Source organism: Stegodyphus dumicola, chromosome 3 (genome assembly GCF_044657685.1).
Source record: "Stegodyphus dumicola isolate Sdum_Otavi_A_Nest chromosome 3, ASM4465768v1".
NCBI lineage: Eukaryota > Metazoa > Arthropoda > Arachnida > Araneae > Eresidae > Stegodyphus > Stegodyphus dumicola.
Window position 1 is genome coordinate 278,012,090 of NC_140770.1, and position 25,449 is coordinate 278,037,538.

Sequence of the window (25,449 nt, forward strand, 5' to 3'; positions counted from 1 at the left end):
TACACATGGACTTCAGGCTGTTCAGAGAATTTTGAAGTGACCTGAAGAGATGAAATTTGAGGAGACAAGGTACAGAGAATATGGGGGAGAGGTGACACAAAACATCCCAGTCCTGCTCGGTAAGTTTGACATTCATCAAAATGTGGGTTGAGCATTGTCATGATCAAAGACAACACCTAGATGACTGGTCGGCTTTGGACACACTCCTTCGATTTCTGCTCTTAAAAACTGCCAAATAGTATTTTTCTGAATTTATGTCTGATAAAGTGGCAGCAATTCATGCTATACAATTCGTTTGTAGTTCACTGCACATGACATTACTTTTTGGAATGCAACCTCGTGTGTATTACTAAATCAGGTTCTTTTGGCTTACCTCGTTATTTTTTTCTTGTAACGTTATTTTATAGTATACAGTGGTGGCCAAAATTGTCGACACTTTTGGAAATTTTTATGTTTTTGAACTTATGCTTATATGCTTATAGAAAGCATTACGTTTCACAAAATACAAACTTGTATATATCATTTTAAAGAGAATTTATTACTGAATTCAATGCAAAACACAAAATTCAATTATTTGCAATACAAAAAAAGTTAAACGATAATAGTTATCGATATACATTAGACAGTGATGATTGCAGTGAGTTATCAGTACTTAGTAGGGTACCCTTTATTTTCGATTACAGCTTCACATTGACGTTTCATTGAGATGACAAGAGTTTTAAGCTCTTTCGCTATTACATGATGCCAGGAAAAAATTATAACCTCAATTAGTTCCCTTTTATTTGATGGGCGCCTCATTCGGACAAGAGTTTTCAAAGGGTGCTACAAATTTTCGATAGGACTGAGATCAGGACTGTTTCCTGGGCATGACAACAATTTAATGATCTTTGTACAAAACCACTCTTTCGATATTTTGGCTGTGTGGCAAGGAGCAGAATCCTGCTGAAAAATAAACGAAGCATTGTTGGGAAAGAGATCTCTGATGGAAGGTAGAAGTTTTGGTTCTAGAATAGTGTCAATGTATTTTCTGGCATTCAGACGTGTCCCATCGATGACATGAAGGCAACCAATACCATCTGCTGACATGCATGACCAAATCATAACACTAACTGGTTTCTTCACAGTTGCTTAAATGCAGTCAGGATGTAGCTCTTCTCCTATTCTACGTCTTACATATTTTCGCCAATCACTACCGAATAACGATATCTTAGTTTCATCACTCCATATAACTTGTGACCACAGATCATCTGTCCAATTAATGTGTTCCTTTGCCCACTGTAGTCTTTTTTTTTCGTGAAATTCTCCCTCTCAATCCAACATCTGTTAATCTTCTCTTGATTGTACTTGAATTGACAGAAACACCAGCATCATTCAGATCACTTCTGATGGCTGCTGATGATATTTTTCTATCTTGGGGACATAGTCTTTTTATTCTTCTGTCATCAATAAATGTGGTGCAGCATTTTCGGCCTTTTCCTTCTTCTTCTTCTTTTTATTTATTTATTTATTTATTTATTTTTATTGAATTTGTCTCCTGATATCATAAACAAAACTTTCAGACTCCAGATGTAGTCACTGAACCACCCGTCTTGCAATTTCAGCATAGGAAAGACCATTGTCTCGTAACACAATAATATTACATCTCTTTCTAGGTGTCCAATCTACTCTTTTATTTGATGTCATTGCTTCTTGACTAAATATTAAACATTTTTACAAAAATTCATACTTGTAATTGCAGTGTTATAAGAAACAGGTCCTCCTTCTACAGAACAAAGCAAAATAATGAATTGTTTCAAGTGTAAACATGATGTCAGCTTTTACTGGCAGTTACTAACATTTGATTGGTTCTCAGAACAAGAACAGTGATTGGCCAGGAAAGCTAGACATTACAAACCACTTCATAACTGTGTTTTTTATTTATATTAAAGAACATATAACTTTTTTGTATTGCAAATAATTGAATTTTGTGTTTTGTATTGAATTCAGTAATAAATTCTCTTTAAAATGATATATACAAGTTTGCATTTTGCGAAACGTGACATTTTCTATAAGCATACAAAGTTCAAAAACATAAAAAATTTTAAAAGATTCCTCAATTTTGGCCACCACTGTATACTTTTCATCTCCAGTAATGAGCAGTTTCGAAAAGGAGCTTGCCCCCCTCCCAGCAAAGAATGACTTGCCAAAATTTGAACAAGCGTCAGCATATTCTCCTTTGTTAAATTATGGAATGCCTATAATCATAGCAGCTTACATACTCAATTTTCTTCAAATGATCATGTACTTTTGGGAATATTTATTCTGTCTGATAGTTCTTGAATCATATAACTCTTAATTTTCAGTGATAGCTTGTTTTAAGAGGTCCTAATTTAGAAGATGGTGATTCAGAGTGGGCATCATTTTTTAGGCTGAAATTTCCACTCTTAAATTTCTAACCATCTTTGAACTGTGCTATCAGAAACAGCACTATGTCTGTATGCAGTGCAAATTTTACAAACAGTCTAGCTAGCATTTTATTTTTTAAAGTAAGGAGGCATAATATGACAAAAATGAACTTTTTCGACCTTTTTGGGTTTTTCATTCTCTGCTATACTGAAACAAAAATTATACCACGAAACGCGCTTTGATTTGCAAAACTCTCTGGATGACCCGATATTTAAGTTTGACTGAAAACTATTCAAGCTAAATTAAAACTTTTCAAAGAATTAATTGCAATAATGACTCAGAGAAACATGCCTTAAAAATTAGGCAGAAAACTGAGCGTAACTTTAAAAAAAACTTCACAATTAATTTTTGAAGTATAAGCTAATCCCTTGCTGGCTGGAAGTTTTAATGTATATATATTTGTAATAATAAAGTTCCATAGTCAAGAATACACTTAAAATTCTAACTGTATGTTCATTTCATTTTTAATGGCGACGGTCTCTTATTTGAAAGTACGTGGAATTAAATCCATCGCCCTGTAATCAAGTTGTTTTTCCTGCCTTTTCTACACGTACAGTTATAGAATGTTCTGGAAATATTTAAAGCGAACTGAATGGTTGATGAGGCTGACGTCATTTATTGGAAGCTCCGCCTTTCCAGAGGCTATAAAAGGACTCGCAAAAGAATATCGGGGGCTTTTCTTAAATGCCATGATGCAGTAAACTTCATACAAAAAGTTATTAGTAATTCTTTTTAATTTACTCCAGAGATCTTAATTTTTGTAATTAATAAATAATATCTCCTGAAATAATAATATAATCCTAAATATAATCTCCTGAAATATAATAAATGGATCCTGTTTTTAAATCTTATCGTCTGATGATTTAAGCTACGACTACATCTATGATTCTTCACCAATTTTTATTCCGGACAAAAGCTGGTACATCACAAGGAATCGGCAGGATGGATGTACCCAAAAGGAAAATAATTCCAGTGGAAGAGAAAGAACTTTTTAAGTGCAAGTTGTGTCTGTTTTTTTACAACTGAAGAACATATGAATTGTGATACAGCTTTGTCTTCAAATTTTGAGCGCGTCTCATAGTTAGAACCACATGATTTGGATATCGTCTGCTGGAAAGAAGCTGAAGAAATTCAATCATTTATGCTGTGTCATTTTTTTTTTTTTTTCAAATTGAAGAATTGTGATACAGCTTTGTTGTCGCATTTTGAGTGTGTCTCATAGTTAGAACCACATGATTTGGATATCGTCTGCTGGAAAGAAGTGAAAAATTTCAATCATATATGTTTTTTTTTTTTTTTTTAATTGGAGAATTGTGAATTGTGATACAGCTTTGTTGTCGCATTTTGAGCACGTCTCATAGTTAGAACCGCATGATTTGGATATCGTCTGCTGGAAAGAAGCTGAAGAAATTCAATATTTATGCTTTTTTTTTTTTTTTTTTTAACAGCACACAAACGAGCAGGATTAAATAGTGTACTCAACAGCCAAGTAAGAACATATTTTAAGAAATTATTTTTTCTCAGTGTGTAAACTAAGTTGCTACGACAATAGTTTGTTTTAAATATATTGTGTTAAAGTAATTACGAGTTTATTTAAATTTCAAGTCTTATTCTAATTTAATAATATTCTAAGTAAGATTTGATATTATCCTGAAATGTGTAGTGATAATCATAAAATTTGAGAATACAAAATTTTATTTAAGTCTATTATTCTATGAAGTGTTGATAGTACTCTGAAGAGTTTTTAGTTTAAAAAAATATTTTAACTATTGTAAAAATATTTTGAGAAAAGTGCACATTTTTTGTTCTCAAGAAAATTTTAAAGTTTCAGCTGCAATGTCGACAAATCAGGAACCCGTTAATCTTGACTATTCACTGAACTTGAATCAAGATACAATAGATTTAAATATTATTCCATTTAAAGATTCTAAGGACAGTGATATAATTTCTTGGTTAGGTTATTTTAACAAAGTCTGCCAAAATAAGGATGAACATTGGAAACTTCAAAATATTTCTCGTTACATTAAGGGAAAAGCCCTCTGGCTCTATATTAAAAATTGCCATGAGCTAAAAACTTACTCAGAATTTGAACAAATATTAAAAGAAAACTTTATCGATCTCACCTTAACTACTTTCGGCGACTTCGCTAATTTAAAATATAACGCCAGAGAAGACATCACAAATTATTTTCGAAAGAAAATTGAAGTGGGTAAGCGGCTTAATTTGGATAAATCAATTATTTTAGAAGGTTTGACAGAAGGTTTGTCAACGAACTTAAAGTCTTTGATGATTGTTCAAAGTCCCGCTGATCCGATAACTTGGCTAGAACAAGCCCACAAACTTCGACAAATTCATGAATTTAAAGATGAAAATTCACATAGGAATAGTCAGCAATTCAGACAAGCTAATTTCCGAAATAATAATCGTCAGTTTGTTGATAATCGACCCAATGCATCTAATTACAAACCTCATAGTTTTCAACAAATTGGAAATAAATCTAACGGTAATATCAAGAACGGAAAGAAAGTTGTAAGTCACCGTATTAATAGTAATTTTGACGGTATAGCCCCATCACCTTGTAGAATATGTACCAAAAAAGGGATACCAAATTGTTATCACTGGGCTCAAATCTGCCCATTCCAAAATGACAACAACGAAACTGAAACTAATTCTTATGTGGAAAACAAAAATTCGGGGTCTGATTCTTCGGGAATTTGACAACTAAGAATTAAGGGATTTGTATCCCATGGCAGATGAGTCGACTGTGTCGTGGACACTGGCGCAACATTGTCTATCATCTCAGAAAAATCTGCAAACCATTTACAGTTAAAAATTCAAAAGGTAAAAGGTATTAAAATTAGGCAAACTAAAGGAAATTTTTCTATTGATAAAATGTGTAGATTACAAATGAAAATTGGAAATATTATTAAACTTGTTAGTGTTAGATACTAATTTAGATTATGTTCTTTTGGGTTTAAATGAATGTAAATTATTTGAATTAAAAATTGATTGTAGTAATTTAGTGGTAACTCAAAGAAATGAAAACATTTCAAATTCTGTGAATGTAAATAACAGAGTTTCTTTGCATGTACAACTTGATCAAGTACTTGAAGAAAACAGTAATGTAATGCCATCAGTTAAGACAAAACCTAGAAGTAATATCTCTGAGGTAATAAGTGTTGATGAAAGTAATATATATAATGAAAATAATGTGTCTAAAGGTATAATAGTTAATGAAGGTAATAAGTCTAATACTATGAAGTTTAATGATGATAGGATGTCTAAGGTAACAAGAGTTAATGTAAATAATGAAAGTAATGTAAAACTAAAAATTCAAAAAAGTGATGTGAAAAAACAAAGTAGTGAAATAACAACAGATTCAGAGAGTATGGAGGAAGAAAACCCTGAATTAATTAAATTGTTAAATAAATATAAGAATGTGTTTTCCAAAAATAAATATGATGTAGGTAAAATTAACATTGAACCACAACGAATTAACTTGACTTCTGATTTGCCTGTCACTTTAAGACCTTATCGAACTTCCCCTAAGGAAGAAGAAGAAATTAGACGACAAATTGATCAATTATTAAAAAATGGAATTATTAAAGAAAGTAGTAGTCCTTATGCATCCCCAGTAACTTTAGTATTAAAATGCGATGAGGGCAAAAAAAAAAAAAAAACAGAATGTGTATTGATTATCGTAAGTTGAATGCTTTAGCAAAGACTGATGCTCATCCCCTGACCCGGATAGACTATTTATTAGATAAATTAAGTAATGCAAAGGTTTTTTTCTACAATAGATCTAAGATCAGGGTTTTGGCACATTCCTACTCACCCTGATGACCCCTAAAAATTGGCTTTTATTACAAATTTTGGACTGTATGAATGGCTAAGACTCCCTTTTGGCTTCAAAAATGCACCCGCTATCTTTAACAGAGTTATTAAATGCATCCTCACTAAAAATAAAATCCAATTTGCTTGTAGTTATTTTGATGACATAATTGTTTACTCTTCTTCCAAAGAACAACATCTAAAGCATTTGAGTGAATTATTTGAAATATTTATTCAAGAAGGTATTAAATTGAACCAGAGTAAATGTGTCTTTGCCAAAGAAAAAATAAATTTTCTAGGTTATGAAATTAGAAAGGTTACCCCAGATAACCAAATTATTGAAAGTATTAAAAATTTGAAATATCCAAGTAATGCAAAAGAACTACAAAGAGTGTTAGGCAGTGTAAATGTTTATCATAGATTCATACCTAATTATGCTAAATTAAGATCTCCTCTAAATAAATTATTGAAAAAAGATGAACCATGGCATTGGGATGATCAATGTCAAACTGCTTTTGACGAACTGAAAAATATTCTTATTTCAAAACCCGTATTACAATTGTATGATCCAAATAAACCTTGTCATGTTTTTGTTGATGCATCACAGATTGCTGTGGGAGCTGTTTTGAAGCAGCCAGATGAAAGTAATATATTACACCCAGTTGCCTACCATTCTAGAGCTTTAAAAGATTACGAAAAATATTATGCAATTACAGAACTTGAATGTTTAGCTATTGTTGATGCATTAGATAAATTTTATTACTATCTTCACGATCAAAAATTTACAATCCATACCGATCACGCAGCCCTTGTTTGGCTTAAAAATCTTAAGAATTTAAGAGGTATATTATTCTGTTGGTCACTCCGACTCAGTATGTTTGATTACGAAGTTAAATATCAAAAAGGCTCTGCAAACCTTGAAGCTGATATGCTTTCTAGACAACTTGTTTCTCACCAGCTCCAACATTCTGTTGGTAGTGGTGATAAAGTCAAAGCATTTTTTTTTTTTTTTTTTGCTTCCCTTAAATAAAGCTAAGACTAAACTAAATAAAATTCATGCTTTATTCCGCAAATAAAATAAAAGAGCTAACACTGTCGCCTTTACAATTAAAATCATTTAATGAAAGCAAAACTAGCATAATGCTAACTGATAATCACACAAGAGAACAAGAACCAGCTTCACCGATACCGGCGTACATATATATTATACTCGGCCAACCCGCCAATCTTGACGTCATCGGCCAATCAGCTGCAACCACGTTAGCTTATCTCCGATCAAAATTTGCATGTGGAAAACTAAAGCCAACAAACGGCCCTCTTTTCCCCATGTGTACGTATCCAAATGATCAGAAGGTTGTTGATGCGTGTTCCTTGATCTATTGCACCAAGATATTTTACTGTACATTTATTTACAATTTATTTACAAGTCGTATGCCACCTGGCATGTTTACAAGCGTTATGCCTCCTGGCATGTACATGATAGACATATTCTGCCACCTGGCATGTGAATTGATACATCATATTAGTTTTCTGCCACCTGACAGATACGATGCAATTACCTCAATTAGCGGTGATACGCCCGACATTTTGGCGTGTCCGCTTCCGTTACGTTCTGTAACGCAACTAACTTTTTGTGCGGTGCGCCCTCTGGGCACAAATCACTGCAATCACCGAGGAGGCCAAAACATCTTCCCCTTCCCGATGAATTACATTCATCTTAATACAATCTTCAATATATGCAAACAAGTAAATGAAAAATATAGAAACTGAAAACATACAAAAACCTTCAAAAAGTATAAAATTACATGTTACACTTACCAATCTTCTAGCAAAACATCTTATATCTTACTATATTGAAACGTTAACTATGAGGGTTAAACTAGAACAAACAAATAAAATTATTAGTACAATAAGAAATGAAAATAATAATAAAACATATTCAATATAAACCAAACACTTAAGTTAATGTTCTTCAACTGGTAAAAGACACAGTTTGGTAATAGGACGTTTAATGTCCCCGTGCACAGTTTTTAGTCTAACCACTCGGACATTATTGTCTCTTCCAGGAAACACTTCTATTACTCGCCCGAGTTTCCAATGTAATGAAGGCATATTATCTTCTTTAATGAGAACCAAGTCATTTAGACGAATATTTCTGCTAGGCTGTCTCCATTTGCTACGCTGCTGTAGTTGGCACAGGTACTCTTTAGACCACCGCTTCCAAAACCCTTGGAACATCTGCTGTGTTAGTTGCCATCTTTGCAATGGAGACACTCGTACTTCGGTTAAATCTTGTTCCGGAACAGCTGTTAAAGAAGTCCCTATAATAAAGTGTCCAGGAGTCAAAGCTGTCAAATCATTGGGATCACTGGAGACCGGTGTTATTGGCCTCGAATTTAAGCATGCTTCAATTTGTGCAATTAGAGTTAGAAACTCTTCATAAGTCAAAATTTGAGTTCCAACACATTTCTTTAGATGCAGCTTCATAGATCTAACAGCTGCCTCCCATATACCACCATGATGTGGAGCAGCTGGCGGGTTGAATATCCACCTTATGTTTTCATTTGCTAACCACCTTTGAAATTCTGAGGTTGACTGGACAGATGAAACTGCTTCCTTGAGGATTTTATTTGAACCCATAAAATTAGTTCCACAATCACTTCTTATTTCTTGAGGTTTTCCTCTCCTCGAAGCAAATCGTTTTAGAGCAGCTAGGAATGCTTCACTTGATAAGTCGCTAGCAATCTCTAAATGGATAGCCTTTGTAGCTAAACAAACGAAAATACAGACATAACATTTAATTGGTCTTATACCTCTTCCCCTTTTCATTTTCACAGAAAATGGGCCGGCATAATCAACGCCAACCTTTGAAAAGGTTCTAATTGGAATCACTCTACTTGCAGGTAGTTCTCCCATTAATTGAATAGATGTTACTGCTCGTACTCTGCAACGTTTTATGCATTTCCAAATGCATTTTTTAATTTCATTCTTTGCACTTATTATCCAGTATTTCTGTCTTATTGCGGATAACATTAAATGCAACCCGCCGTGTAAATGTTTTTCGTGATAATGCTGTATCATTAATTTTGTAAAGTGATTATTATTTGGCAATATAATGGGATGTTTACTTTCTCTGGTAATTTCTGCGTTTCTTAATCTACCTCCTACTCTTAAAATTTCGTTTTCATCTAGAAATGGATTAAGTGAAATGATTTTGCTTTTAGTTTTAATCGGTTGTTCTGTCTTTAATTTCTTCTGAAATTAAAGACAGAACTTCTGATTTCTTCTGATTCTTTCTTTAAGCCTTAATTTCTTCTGAAAATTCATTAAGTTGAACATTTCTTATAATAAATTCTGAAGCCTTCCGTAACTCATAGGCGGTAAGCACACCAGATTGCTTTTCACGAGCGGATTTACAGTTGTTCACGAAGCACAGAACATAAGCCATTATTCCCAGTATTTTGTTTAAATTTCCGTACAGTTCAAGATTTAGTAACGGTTCTGTAGATTCCACAAGTGTTTTCAAAGTAACACATTTTCGTTCTTCACTAACGTTTTGCAAGTCAGCTTCGGTATTCATTTCGTTTATGTGATGTCGAATATTTACTTCTGAAAGCCAGGGTGGCCCAGAAAACCAATCACTATCATTAATTAGAACTTCAGCATCCATGCCCCTCGTAAGTTTATCAGCAGGGTTTGTCTTCCCACTGCAAAAGTACCAGTTGTTTAAAATTGTTTTCTCTTTGATTTCTGCCACACGATTTCTAACAAATTGTTTCCACTCGTTGGCAGATCCCTTGATCCAGTGAATGCAAATTTGGGAATCAGTCCAGTAAAATATATTTCCCTTATCCAACTGCGGAAATATTGATTGCAAATACGAACCTAATCTTGCAGAAATTAATGTTCCCAAAAGTTCAAGCCTAGGGAGTGTTACCCCTTTTAATGGAGACAAACGGGATTTCGACACTATGAAACTTGTTTTACATTTATTTTTCTTCTTAAATCTAAAATATGCTACGGCACCATAACACTTGGGACTGGCATCAGAAAATATGTGAACTTCTATTAACTTCCAACACATATCACTGAAGTACTGTCTGGGAATTTCGAAAAACTTTATTTTTTCAACTTCTTTTAACCATTCCTGAAATATGAATTCTGTATCAAGGGGAACACTTTCGTCCCATTGAATACCCTTTTTGCACATAGTTTGCATTAAGAGTTTAACTCGAACAGTAAATGGATTCATAATTCCTAAGGGATCAAAGAGCATACCACATGCTGCTAAAATGATGCGTTTAGTTACTTTGAGATTTTGTAACTTCTCAAACTGAGATACATCTATTTTCAAATTATCATTGACATTGTCCCAGATAAGACCTAAAACTTTCAACGGTACCAAAGAGTCTTCAGATGTTTCACGAGAGTCAATTCCATTAAGTTTCCATAGTTCATTCAGCTCAGGTGAGTTTGAAACCCATCTACGTAAATTCATACTGGCCTCGCTAAGAATGAAAATCATATCCTTGCTTAAATGTAAGGCCTTTGCGACATTAACTGTCCCAGAAATTAAATCATCTACGTAAAGCTCTTTTAACATACTGCATGCCTCTTCGTAGGCATCTTCATACTTTTTTAAATGCAGTCTTACTGTAACTGTTAATAAATAAGGTGACCGCTTGACCCCGAAAGGAACTCGATTGTGTTGAAGAACTTGTAAGTTGGAATTACTGTGATCGAGATTTGACCCTTCTTCATTTATCCACAAAAACTTAAAAAAATCCCTATCTTCTTTAGCTAAGCCTACCTCTAAAAATGCACGCTGAATGTCGGCACAAAACGCAATTGAATGTACCCTGAATTTAATGATAATCTTTAGCAAATCAGGATTTAAATTAGGTCCGCTTTCCAAACAATCATTAAGTGATAAATTTCCCTTACTTTTAGAAGAAGCGTCAAAAACTATTCGAACCTTTGTAGAATCCTTCTGCTCGCGCACTACCGCGTGATGAGGCATGTAATACCCCGTTTTCAAACTACTATTTAAATACGTATCTACCCGTTCCACTATACCATCTCTCAAGTGTTCATTAATTATCTCATTATATTTTAAATATAGCTCGCTATTTTTCTGAAACTTATTATTTAAAAATTGTAAATGCTGTTTCGCGATTTCATAATTGTTATTTAAACCTTCAACACCCTCTTTCCACAATAATCGAGTTTCATACCTTTTATTCTTGTAAGTTGTATTTCGTTCAAATGACTCTAAAATTTCTTTATCTGATAGAGATATTTCTTTATCCGAACTTATCCCAATTGCTTCTAATTCCCATAATTTTTTAACTCTTTCATAATCTAAGTCCTCATTTACAACGGTTATATGATTAACTCTTGCGTCCTTACACTTTGATCCTTCGTCCTTGCCTTGAATCACAAAACCGAAAGTGCTTTCTGTTGCAACTAATTTTTTACAAATCTTCACGTTTCGTTCTCCTAAAATTTCCCAAATATAATCCGAACCTATTAATACTTGAATTTCGTCACTCGTACCAGCATCTGTTAATTCTATTCCCTTCTCAAACGCCATCTTTCGTATCCACTGAGAAGGAACTTTTACTTGCCCTAGTGTTATAGAATCAATGACTATTGCGTTAATTTTTATCTTTTTACTGGGATGGCTTACATTTTGCAATACGATTTCTACGATATCATACAAGCACTCTTTTGCATCTTTGCATCCAAATGTGAAAATAATAAGCGCTTCTTTATTAATAATTTTCAACCCCAGTGAATCAACCACTTCTCGTAAGATGAATGACTTTGTTGACCCTGAATCTAGCATACAACGTAATACCTTTTCGTCCCCCCCTTTACACCTAACTGCTGCCGAAAACGTCTGTAAAAGAACAGAAGTCGGTAGTTTAATTTTGTTATTATTTTCATTACATAAGAGCGAAAGAGAAGCTTCAGGGATTGGCGTTTGTTTTGTCTGATTGGAAGTATCTGTCTCTAAATCTTTCGATGCGGCGTCACATATTAACGAATTATGTAAACCTTGGACATTGCACAGTCTGCACTTTTCATCTTTATGAGCACAGAAACGCCTTGGATGCCCTTTCGAAAAGCAAATAAAACATAAACCTCGAACCATTAATGCCTTTCGGCGAGCCTTTAAATCAAGTGTGCAATCATGATTCATATGACAAGCAGATAAACAAAATATGCAGACATTTTGATTCTCTTTCTTAGGCGGGGTAGAGAACTTTCGATTTGGATTAAAATGTGATTTTTGAAAGTATTTAGAGGGAGTTTTGCTTCGACTAGTTAATACTGAAACACCTTGCTTATTCGTACTGTAATCATTTCTTTTAGAATGCATGTAAGATTTATTTTGATAACCTTGATGGGAACTTTTGTTTCGTATTGATGTTTCATTTACATCAAAATTCTTAGAACGCGCTAACATCATTGATGTTTCCCTACATTCCACTTCAGTTTTCAAGAACGTTAGTAGTTCATTAACATCGAAATTTTGTTTATCACTTCTTTTCCTAGTGAATTCTAGAGTTAAATTCTCGGGTATTAAATTTAACAAAATAGGGGATAATAAATGTCCATAAGAACCACTAGTAACATTTAAAGATCTTAAATTCCTTATTTGTATTTCTATATCGTCATAAAGCTTCCTCAAAGAAGCCGTATTTCCGGAATATTTTACAGGTTCTAAACTCAACAATTTATTCATATGCGCATTAATTAGCAGGTCATCTCTGCCGAAACGGTTTTTTAGTATATCAACAGCCACCGTATAGTTTTCACTAGTAAATGTTAATCCACTAATAGCATTTAAAGCTAAACCTCCCAAAAGCGATTTTAAATAACAAAACTTGTCAACCGAACTGAGACTTTCGTTTTGGTGAATGGAATTACTAAACTGATTCCAGAATTCAAGCCAAGAACAAGGATCACCGTAATATTTTGTAATCGTTAATTTTGGCAATTTTAAGGTATTAACTTCACAAGTTTTCAACTTCGGAGATATAGTTTCCTCACTAGAATTTCTAGATTCAACTTTACACGCGTTTTTTCTTAATTTTTCCTGAATTTTACATTTAAAACTTATAATTCTTTCCTGATATTCCTGCGCGGAAATTACTTCTGTTTCTAACTCCTGTTCCGTAATTATAAGTTTTTCAATCTCAGAATCGTATTGTTTCAACAACTGTGATTTTTCAAGTAACATTTCGAGTAATTCTTTTAATTTCTCATCCGCGGTTTCACCCTCTTCTAACAATGCAGAATCTATTTTACTCATCAACTTGGTAGTTAAGTTACGCGTCACCGTACGCAACTTCTTTGCCTTATTCATAGCCTCCATTTTACCATTAGATTCTATCAACTATAATAATCACCAAGATTTTTATTCAACAATTCTATTCAAAATTGGAAAAATGAAAAAGGGCCTACCTCGAATTTCTTCGCGTTAAATCCTGGCTTTTCAGTCATGAACTCACTAATTTTCTTCGTCCATTCTTCATCTCCACAAATCAAGTCCGGTGTCACCAGAAAAAATGTACGTATCCAAATGATCAGAAAGTTGTTGATGCGTGTTCCTTGATCTATTGCACCAAGATATTTTACTGTACATTTATTAACAATTTATTTACAAGTCGTATGCCACCTGGCATGTTTACAAGCATTATGCCTCCTGGCATGTACATGATAGACATATTCTGCACCTGGCATGTGAATTGATACATCATATTAGTTTTCTGCCACCTGACAGATACGATGCAATTACCTCAATTAGCGGTAATACGCCCGACATTTTGGCGTGTCCGCTTCCCTTACGTTCTGTAACGCAACTAACTTTTTGTGCGGTGCGCCCTCTGGGCACAAATCACCGCAATCACCGAGGAGGCCAAAACACCATGCAAAGACAAAAACAAAACTTTCACAGAAGTTCATAGTTCAATTCTATTATGCGAAAACACTTATTGACTTTAAACACTGAAAACATCTAAACAAAACTTTCTTAAATTAACAGCAGTCGCTGCTTTTGTAAATAAGTCGGCAGTATTTAATTTACTGGTGATAAATTCAAGGTCAAACACTCCATCGTTTACTAGTCTTCTAACAAAGTGATATTTTACGTCTATGTGCTTAGTTCGGCGATTTTCTATTGGCGATCTAGAAAAATCAATGGCAGACTTGTTATCACAAAATAGTTTACACTCTCTTAAATTAAACTTTAAAATTTCATCTTGTAAGACATTTTTCGTCCACATTAATTCCTTCGCTGCTTCAGATAAGGCGATATACTCCGCTTCCATGGTTGATAAACTTACACATTTTTCTTTAACAGTTTTCCAGATTACCGGTACTTCATCTAAATATAATATAAATCCTCCCATGGACACGCAGTCATCTCTATTACTTGCATAATCAGCATCTGAACAACAGTATAAATTTAGATGTTTAATCTTCGATAAGTTTAACTTATATAATTTAGTACTATTGAGATAACCAAGCAATTTCAACAATGCTTGCCTAATTCCAGGATTCTCCTGAAATTGTGATAAGATATTCACTGCATATGTAATATCAGGCCTTGTCCTGTTAGCTACAAAAACTAAACATCCTAACAGATTTCTAAAGGGTAATGTATGCATTTCCGCAATTTCTGCACTTGTAGATGGACAATCAAATTTTGTAAGAATAGTGCCCTTAGCTATGGGAAGTGAAGTTATTGGTATCTGGAAATGTTTAAATTTTTCAAAAATTTCTTCGATATATTTTTGCTGATGTATAAAAACCCCATAACCCCATTCTCATTCTCTAAGAATTCAATTCCAAGTAACGTTTTAGTTTTGCCTAATACTTTAAGATCAGAAAACTTACTCAGCTGTGAAATTACTTTATCTATACTATATTGATCTTTACTAAAAATCACAATATCATCTACATATAACAAGAGAATTGCATTTGAATCCTTATAAACACAATTACACCATTGTATTTTCTTAAAATGTAGATTTTCTAAAGTACTTTCAAATTCACAAAACCATTCACTGCCACTTTGATGTAAACCGTAAATGGCCCTGTGTAATAAACACTATTTTTCTCTTCGATAAATCCCTCTGGTTGGGTCATATATATTTTCTCATTTAGGTTTGCATATAAATATGCGCTCTTTACATCTAACTGACAATTAGTCCATCCATATAAACATACCAGTATAGTGAAAAATATTCTTATGATTGAAAAATTTACTACAGGACTGTAAACGTCATCAAAATCTTCACCTCTTTTCTGCCTGAATCCCTGTGCTACTAAGCGTGCTTTGTATCTAACCACTTGATTCTTTTCATTTCTTTTTAGCGTATTGACCCATTTGTTTCCTATCATAGTTTTATTTTCTGGCTTTTCGACTAATTCTAAAACCTTTCTTTTCTTTATTGTGTCGATTTCTTCTTTCATTGCCTTATCCCATTCTTCGGCATTTACTGATTTTCGTGCTTCTTTAAAATTTTGTGGGATAACTATTTCTATGGAATTTGCCTCTTCAGACACAGAGCTAATCTCCTGTTCTACGAAATTAACTTTCCCCGAGTATTTGTTTTTTCCACTGAAATCGAACTTATCTTTTTCATATTTAATATTTCTTGCCTCACAATACTTTTCAATATCATTATAGGATCTAAAACGGGTGTCTGTTCCCTCTACATAATAATATATGTCTGTACGTGTTCCATCTGGCCTTTTCACTGCTTTTCTTTGCCAGTTCAAGTCTGATACTTCTTTCGGAGTAGATTTGTCATCTGACAACTTAATTTCTTCTCTAGAAATTTCGTGTTCTTCATCTGATTCTGCTAATAGCTCAGATTCCTCTAGTCTTTTAAATTTAGGTTTTGATTTCTGTTCCAGGATGCCATTTGCTGCATACAGTTTTTCATCGAACTTCACATTACAGGTTTCTATTAATTTGCATTCTTCTGGCAGCCATATCCTATAACCCCTAGTTTCCTTCGCATATCCTACCATGATTCCTTCTTTGCACCTCATTTCTAATTTATTCCTAATCTGTTTTGGCACGCCAACATAGGCTTTACAACCAAATACCTTAAAATAAACAACACTGGGTTTTCTATTTAGGAACATTTCATAAGGGGTTCGGTTGCATTTATGACATACTCTGTTCCACGTATGTACGAAACAGCCAAGAGCTTCTGCCCACCATTCTTTTCCCATTTTACCATCATTAAGCATAGCTTTAACTGCGTCTAATGCCGTTCGGTTAAAACGTTCACACACACCGTTCTCTTCTGGGGTGTACGCGTTCGTGCGTTCAACACTAATTCCATTTTCGGCTATGTACCCTTCGAATTGCCTGTTACAGAATTCCCCACCATTATCGGTGCGTATACTTATTAATTTTCTATTCGTCAGTCTTTCCATTTGCCTATGATAATTCTTAAAGTTGTAGAACGATTCGTTTTTATTTTTCATACAATACACTGTTACTAATCTACTATAGTCATCTACAATAGCAAGAAAATATTTACTCCCACCCTTAGATGGAACTGGTAATGGGCCACAAACGTCTAAATAAACCAACTGCAATGGTTTATTCGATCTCTTCGGCACAGATTTAAAAGTTATTCTACTAGATTTAGCAATAATACACGATTTACATCTCTCTATTGGTTTTTCAATTTCTGGTAACCCTTTCACGCTTTGATTCTTACTAGTTTCCTTAATATAATCAAAATTTACGTGGCTAAATCTCCGATGCCATAGCATTGCATCGTCTACTTTATTTAAACTTCCAATTTCTGTACCGTAACCAGCTTCCCTTTTACCTGTTGCATATCTAAATGGTTTTACGTGATAAAGTCCATCATATCGTTTAGCGTAGCATAATCTATCCCAATTATTAAAGTATATCCACATCTTCCCTTTTGAAATCTCAAAATGAGCACCAGCCTTTTCTAACCTTGCTCCCGATAATAAATTTCTTCTTCGATTTGGATTATATAACACATTATCTAACTCAATCCAATTTATTCGATTGCCTACTTTTACTGCAAATTTGACAGTACCCTTTCCTAGTACTTTACTTTCACAATTTCCTACAGCTAAAGACATATGTATATCGTTTATTTCTTCGAAATTTGTCATTAAATTTCTATTATTACAGAAATGAGTTGTAGCTGCAGTATCTACGACCCAATTAAATTTATCTGCGTTACCTCCTTTTATCTGTAGTTGTTACATAATTTTCTACTAACATTAATTATTTATCTTTAAACTGTCCATTTTTATCGTCTATTTTAAACTTCTGATTTTTACTTACATTTTCTTTACATTGAGCAATTAAGTGCCCAAATTTATGACATCTGAAACAAGGTCCTATTCTCATATTCCCCATTTTTTTCGTAGATGTAGTTTTATTTTCAACTTTATCTTTCCCTGCGTTTAAACTAACAGTATTAAACACGCTTACCTTGCTGTCTTCTAAATCGGCGTTTAACTGGCGAAGTCGGCTTTCTTCCCTTACCAGCTCTTCAGCAATTCTTTCCAGCGTAAAATCTTTGTCCTTCCACCTATAGATCAATTGTACAATGCCAAAATATTCCGGGGGTAATCTCCTTATTACCTGAAATCCTTTAAAAAGATCTGCCAAGTTGTGACCAGCTTCAGCCAACTTCTTTGCAGTCATTCTTATCCTTGCGATGAATAATCCTATTTCTTCATTTGGCGTATATCTAATACTAAAAAATTCATCCAGTAACTGAATTATCCTTGCTCTTGTTTTGAGTTCAAATTGTTTCTGTAGAACTTCCCACGCTTCTTTACCACTTGAACACTTTTGTATCAGCGGCCTGAACTCAGCTTTAATTCCGTAATATAGTGTAGTGAAGGCTCGGTTTTCTCTCATTGTGAACTCCTGCTTTTCACGCCTTGTTGCACTTTTATCTAATTCTTCTTTGTCCTCTATGAAGCTCCAACAATTTCTATCCAGTAACAGCATTTTCATGTCGACTTTCCATCGATCCCAGTTGTCATGGTTTAACAACTCAAAACCTTCAGGTAGTAATGACATCTTGAATTAAGTGTGAGCACAACGACTTGAACAAACTTCTAAGACAGGTCAGCTTCTTTTCGTGGATAACGGCCCTCTTCACCTACATTTCTTCAATGCTGAGTTGAACTGAATGACTGATTAGCTGTTAGCGCTGGGCCCATAACCCTGTTGGTAGTGGTGATAATGTCAAAGCATTTTTTTTTTTTTTTTTTTTGCTTCCCTTAAATAAAGCTAAGACTAAACTAAATAAAATTCATGCTTTATTCCATAAATAAAATAAAAGAGCTAACACTGTAGCCTTTACATTTAAAATCATTTAATGAAAGCAAAACTAGCATAATGCTAACTGATAATCACACAAGAGAACAAGAACCAGCTTCGCCGATACCGGCGTACATATATATTGTACTCGGCCAACCCTCCGATCTTGACGTCATCGGCCAATCAGCGGCAACTACGTTAGCTTACCGCCGATCGACCTCCTATCAAAATTTGCATGTGGAAAACTAAAGCCATTACATTCTATGTATTTACTTAATTTGTGGTACCAAAATCCTTAAGATTAAAATTATTAACTGAATCTCATGAAAAATTTGGACACCCAGGTATTCATGCTATGTTAAATTTAATCACCCCACAATATTATTAGCCCTACATTAGTAAAGATATTGGAAATTTCGTAAAACATTGCCATGGTTTGTCAAATTAATAAAAAGAAAAAAACCCAAAAAATTTGGACTTGCAGTGCAACTACAGAAACTTATGCTAATATTTTGAAACAAATTTTCCACATTCAAGTCTCCGAAAAAATCCTTATTGACCGCAATGCTGCATTCACTTGCAATAGATTCAAAAAATTTCTTAGAAATTATAATGGAAAACAACTTCTAACTACTGCCTATCACCTCCAGACAAATGGTAAAGTAGAGCATGTGAACCAAACCCTAGTAACCCGTTTAAGATGTAAAGTAAATTCTACATCATCGAAAATTCCATGGGCGAAAATTTTGGATCAAGTTATTAGTGAATATAATAATTCCCCTCATTCGGTAACTAAATTCACCCCTGCATATCTTTTACTTGGAAAACTTCCTTTCGATTCTTCCCTAGATCAAAATACTTACCCTCCGATTGACATAGCGAGAAAATTAGCTAAAGAGAGAACTATTGAATATCATAAAAGGAATAGAAGTCGTAATGACACAAAATTTGCAGATGTAGATTTTCAACCTGGTGATCTAGTTTTATTTGATGAATTTGAATTTCCGAATACACGTAAATTGACACCTTCCTATTCTGGACCATACCAAATTGTCAAAAAATTATCTGAGGTTAATTATGAAATTGATAAAAAGAATTACCACACAAAGAAACCTACTGATATTGTCCATGTTTCCAGACTACGACACTTACCAAGATCCAGAAAATTTTAAACTACATCACCAATAGGTAGACACACCTTCCTTTTGGTAAATGCTCAACTGGGGTTGCTACTAAAAGTAATTAGAGCACCTCTAATTATTTAATGTCTAATTTTCTGTGTTGTAAATTTTTGATGTGTTGTTTTGTATCTTTGTATTTATTTTGTATTTATGTGTCAATTTTTGGCAATGACATTAATGGTAATTATAAAATACTATTGAAGTTGAAAATTGTGTTGAACGATAATGCAGTATATGGCCTAATTGTCGTTGTCGCTAGTAAAAGGAAAATACGAGTAAAATTATTGTGTAAAATGATTATTATAAAAATAAGTGTTTTATATTAGTCAAAATAAAATACTGTAAACAAATTAAAAGTCAAAAAGAAATGTTAAGAAATCAGTCAAGTATTGCAATTGTCAATGATATGAAGAAAAAATAGAGGAATACCTCACCTCAAATAGAAATTTTTAATATTAAAGCCACGGCGAACTGGAAATGTAAGATTTGTAAAATAAGAACTGCTCTAATGTTTTGCAGCAATCTCTAAAGACCTGGATCTAGAACTGAAACTGTTCTCGAGAAATGTTTTTCCAATAATGCATGCATAATGTTATTTTTCTTTATTTTCTATAAATGTCAATATATTAAGGTATATTACATATATATATATATAAATATATATTTAAGAATAAAAAAATGAATGAAATAAAAATTAAATAAGCTAAAACTGTTTAAAAATTGTTAATATTAAAAAAAACTTTTAAAAGATATTAACATTTAAAAATAGAATTTACAAAATTTGCAAAAAATTTAAGTAGTGGATTTTTTTAACCATAAATAAGCACATTTTTATGAAATGAGTCAAATTATTACACATTGTTAGCAGGGAAAAAGTTTTATTAACTAAAAAAGTGTTTGGATTGTATGTTCGATCATCTTATGCATTGGTAAAAAGAGCAGCAAAGAATCCAGCAGAAAAATTACAAACAGGCTTTCAAGCAGCTATGGTACTTATTAATTTCGCTGAGTCTCAAGATTAGAAAAGATTTAACACTCTATGACGGAACAATAGGAACAGAGGAAACTCACGCAGCTATTTTCAGACCTGATTTTTTCAATTTTCCCCATTCTGCTTTCTTCAACCAGTGCAGTTTTGCTGTCTGTTAGTCGTAGTACCTCCTGAAGGTTTATATGTAAGGCTCTTCTCATCGCAACATCGAGAATCCTATTTCTAGAATTCTTGGCCATCATTCCCTAATGTTATGGCAGGAAAGTTATGTCATCTCTCCATGCATTACACGGAGGATGTGGCTTAGCCTAGGCACCTGCTCTGCATGTTCTTCGCACCTGAGCCTTGGATTGTATATAGATGAAAAATATTGAAATAATTTAGTTTTTATATATGTTCATTTTTATTAAATTTCTTAATTCATAATTTCACATCAGAATAGAACATACTAATGAAATTATGGTATATCAGCTAACTCATTTAGTAGCTAATTTGTCAAAGCTTTATTTATCTACTTTTTATGTAAATTAGAACCTCAGTCTTTTAACTGTTAACAAATGTGTGATTTTTTTTATAATTCCTCTGGGGTTGAAACATCTATCAATTGTTTTTATCTCGAAGCTGTAAGTCTGTCAAATAACATATTTCTCAATGATTATTTCGATAGAAAAGTTACTATTATTAAGAATTATTTAATAGGCTATTGATAAATGAAGATGATGTATAAATATTTATTATATTTGTTCAATTTTGATAAATTTATTAATTTATAATTTTATGTTGGAAGTGTATTTATGAACTTATTTTAATTCAACTGACTTGTTTAGCAGCTAGTTCATAACAGCAACCTCAAGAAGAAATTTAATTTTAATTAATTTTTTCCTCCTGTGAATAAAAATTTTAGCTAATCTTTGAGCTTTTCTATTGTAACACCTGCGTGATTGATTTTATTTAATCCCTTTGAGATTGAAGTAAAATGTAAAAATATGTAAATGTTAGTTGAATAGGCAGTGGAGATTTTCCATTCTGACACACCTAGAAAAAGAGACAGAGAATTGCAAACCTAACAGTCAAACATATGGAACTGAAGTGATTAAAACAAATGTAAATTAATGTAATTGTGGTCATAGCTGCCAACTCTCTTCTTTCATTGGCAGAGTTCCGGTTTTTAGTTTTCGATCTTTGCTAAGGACAAAATTAAATTCGCATCTGCCAACTGTCCAGATTTTACCAGGAGACATCCAACTTTTTTAAACCTCCCAGTCTCCTGGTAGATTGCCAAATCTCCCATTTTAATTTTTAGCCTTTGGCAAGGAAAGTGTTTTTCAGTAATAAGTGAAATTTATTTATTGGTTAATGAAATTTTAATACTAATTTTATTCCCTCACACGTAGTGATTTTCAGGATGATTTTTTTAAATAAAATTTTATTTGATATGAATTATTTTAATCTACTGTTTAAATGAAGTTTCAATCAATGTCTGGTCAGTCAATATTAAGCTTTTTTTCCCTGCTTTGTGTTTTTTCAATGTAAGAAAATTACTAAATGAAATGTATAAATCTAATTAAATATTAATGTATTTTACATCAGAACCATATTGCAAACAGTTGAATAACTCAAATCATGTGTTATAAAAGAAATTTAAGCCAGTTTGGAGTTCCTTTGAAATGGTGCCACGATGCCGCATGAAAACTTCTCAGAAACTCCTGGTTTTTCCTATTTCAGAGCTGGCAGTTATGGGTGCATCAATTTCTGAAGCAGTCCTCAGTGCAGAGAAGAGTCGACTTAGAAAGTAAATTGGTTACTTTAGCTTTCCTAGGGTTAGCAGCACTCTTTTTAGAATATAAGGGGAAAAATTTAAAGGATTAAAGAGTGAAATTTGTACAATGAATTTTGCTATGTATAATTATATGTAAAATGATATATATATTCTTTTTAATTGCAGCATGGGTTGTGACTCCCCTTGTAACTCTCCAAATAAAGCAAATTCGATGGACATTGTTTCAAGCCCATCAGGGTCTTGTGTTCCTCTGAGTGGTGTGTGTTTATCTGTAACTGCTGGAAACACTGGTTTTGAACATGTAAATCATAACTGTGAGGAAACAGTGCCTTCTCCGCAACATGTTTCAGAGTTGGAATTAAAAGTTTTACAGGCGTGTTTGAAAAGGTGGCGAAAAGAAATTGAAACTAATGTCAAAAGTAAGTATTTAGGGTATGAGGGATGTTCAGAAAGTAAGTTTCATCACTTTTTTATGAAGGAAAATATGGTACACCAGGTGAAACAAATAATTACCATAAGAAGCCACATTCATTGCTGGTTCAACTAAGGAAGGAGTATCAGCAGAGGAGGAATGACGTGTGCGCAGAGCGCAGTGGAAGAGAGAGTAGCAGCAGACTGGCATGCCCGAGATTATTTGAGTACAAATCATGATGGCAAGTAGACATGTGCTGACATTGTGGTCACCATGTGGGACGTGCATGCTGTCATCTGGTATGTATGGGCATGTGGGACTAGTATGTGCCTCATCCATGAATGCCTACAGACTATGTATGGTAAAGAGGTCATGTCTTGTCAGATGATTGTTTGCTAGTCCACAAATAAAAAAAAACATTACTAGAGTACAGGATATGGTTGTAGCAAAGAGGTGCTTCAGATGGGGCATATGCACTGCATATTGATTGTGCACCGGCCCATCTCATGCTCCATAATATATTGGTTTACTGAAAAGGTTCTACAAGATGGGTGTCAAAAATTCTGACTCTGGACCACAAGATTGCCAAGAAAGGGAATCAGCCTTGAAATGCGGTATGCACGAGGGAAATGAGTTCTTGTTCAGAATTATCACAGGTGATGAGACATGGGTGCACCACCTTTACCCCAGAAATAAAGGTTGCCTCAGTGACATGGAAGTATCCCAGTTCATCAGTGAGAAAAAATTAAAAGTCACCCTCCCGCAGGAAAGTTTATGGCCATAGTGTTCTGGGATGTGAAAAGTGCAAGTCTCTTTGATTTCCTCCACAATGGAACCATCAATGCAGCATGCAATTGCAACACCCTTGCCAAATTCAGGTCTGCCATTCGACAAAAGAGACCAGGGCTGTTGAATGAAGGTGTCCTCTTGTATGAAAACACAAAACCACACACAACAACACTCACACAAAATCAGATTCGCTGATTTGGAGGGAAGAGATTGGATCATGCAGCCTACAGCCCCGATCTTGCCCCATCAGACTTTCATCTGTTGCCTGCATTGAAAGTCGCACTGTCAGGGCGTCACTTCCAACACAATGCTGAGGTGAGAGCGGGCTGTGCAACATTTCTTTGCATTGCAGGGCTTCGAGTTTTACCTGAGTGGTTTCATTAAATTGATTGCATGCTACGACAAATGTCTCAATGTCGGTAGTGACTGTGTCGAAAAATAGTGCAAGGTATACTGTTCATGATGTTATAATGTATTCTTTTTCTGTATAAAAAAATGATGAAACTTACTTTTGAAATGTCCTATGTATTTGGGTTTTAAAATATTCGCCAACTGTTTTCCCCCTTTTCTTTCAGTCTTAATATATGAAATTGGTAGAAAATTTTAGAAAGTCTTTATAATACAACTCCTGAGTGTCTGAAAATGATCAGCATCCTTGATCAGCAATGGGATTTTTTTTATTGCATTTTGAAAGAAAAAAGTCATGCTATTGAAAAAACTGGAATTATATATTAATATATCCTCAGTTAATATTTTAAGTAACTTTTAATGTAAGGTTAATGATCAGTAATTATCATATACCTGTATGGTTTGTTAAAGAGATTAGAGATTTTGCAAGCAAAATGATCGTATTTTTTCATATTTTTAGAAAACCAAACATCATCTTTCTTATATTATTTTGTAACAATTTTTTTTTCCTGCCTGCTTGTTGTAAGGTAATATTCATTTCTAGTTTCCAAAATTCTAGTAAAGACTTTAACTTGATCATACAAATTATTTGTCTTAAATTTTAATTTTGTAAGATTTTATATTTTTACAAAAAAAAAAAAAAAAAAACTGATACAATGTACAATGCCAAAAACCAGTTACCTTTCATTAGGCAACGGATGTTTTTTGATATTTTGTACCTAGCACCCCCAACTATTAGCAAACTAGTTATGCTGATCTGTTGGAGAGGACATGCCAAAGACTTTATTCAAGACGTTATTGTTTTATGAAATATTACATTATATTATTAGAGATTTATATTGAATTGTTTTCTTAAGGTATTATATCAGAATGTTTTGTATTGAATTTTTAAATTACTTTAAAATATGTCAATGTATTGTTAATTACCTACGATGAGAAGAATGAGCGCATGTTATTGCGTGAACGCATTATGCATAAATTGTGTATCTTCTAAGTTTTATATGAAAAAAAAAAAAAAAAAAAAAAAAAGTTCCCTGCAAAATTTTTAAACATCTTCTATTCAAAAATTATTATGGAATCATATTCATTGAAAAAAGTGCATAATATTTGTGAGCTTATTTTTATATTGTGGACTTACTGGCATCAAGAGACTTCACCAGTATCTTCATTCAAGGAAAAGGACTTTATGAACTTTTCAATGCACATTTTGAGAAAAATTGAGAACTTTTATTATTATAATTTATTATTCCATATATT

At 33.4% G+C, this 25,449-nt stretch overlaps 1 protein-coding gene across 4 annotated transcripts in view; it reads left to right on the forward strand.

Annotated features, from left to right (window-relative positions):
- Positions 1 to 25,449, forward strand: part of LOC118191108 (ubiquitin carboxyl-terminal hydrolase 25-like) — a 159,402-nt gene that overhangs the window by 81,724 nt on the left and 52,229 nt on the right. For all 4 annotated transcript variants that reach the window (XM_085814212.1, XM_085814214.1, XM_085814215.1 and 1 more), the window contains exon 13: positions 22,749 to 23,002. In XM_085814212.1, coding sequence (XP_085670338.1) covers positions 22,749 to 23,002 — 254 coding nt within the window. The remainder of the gene's footprint in view (positions 1 to 22,748; positions 23,003 to 25,449) is intronic.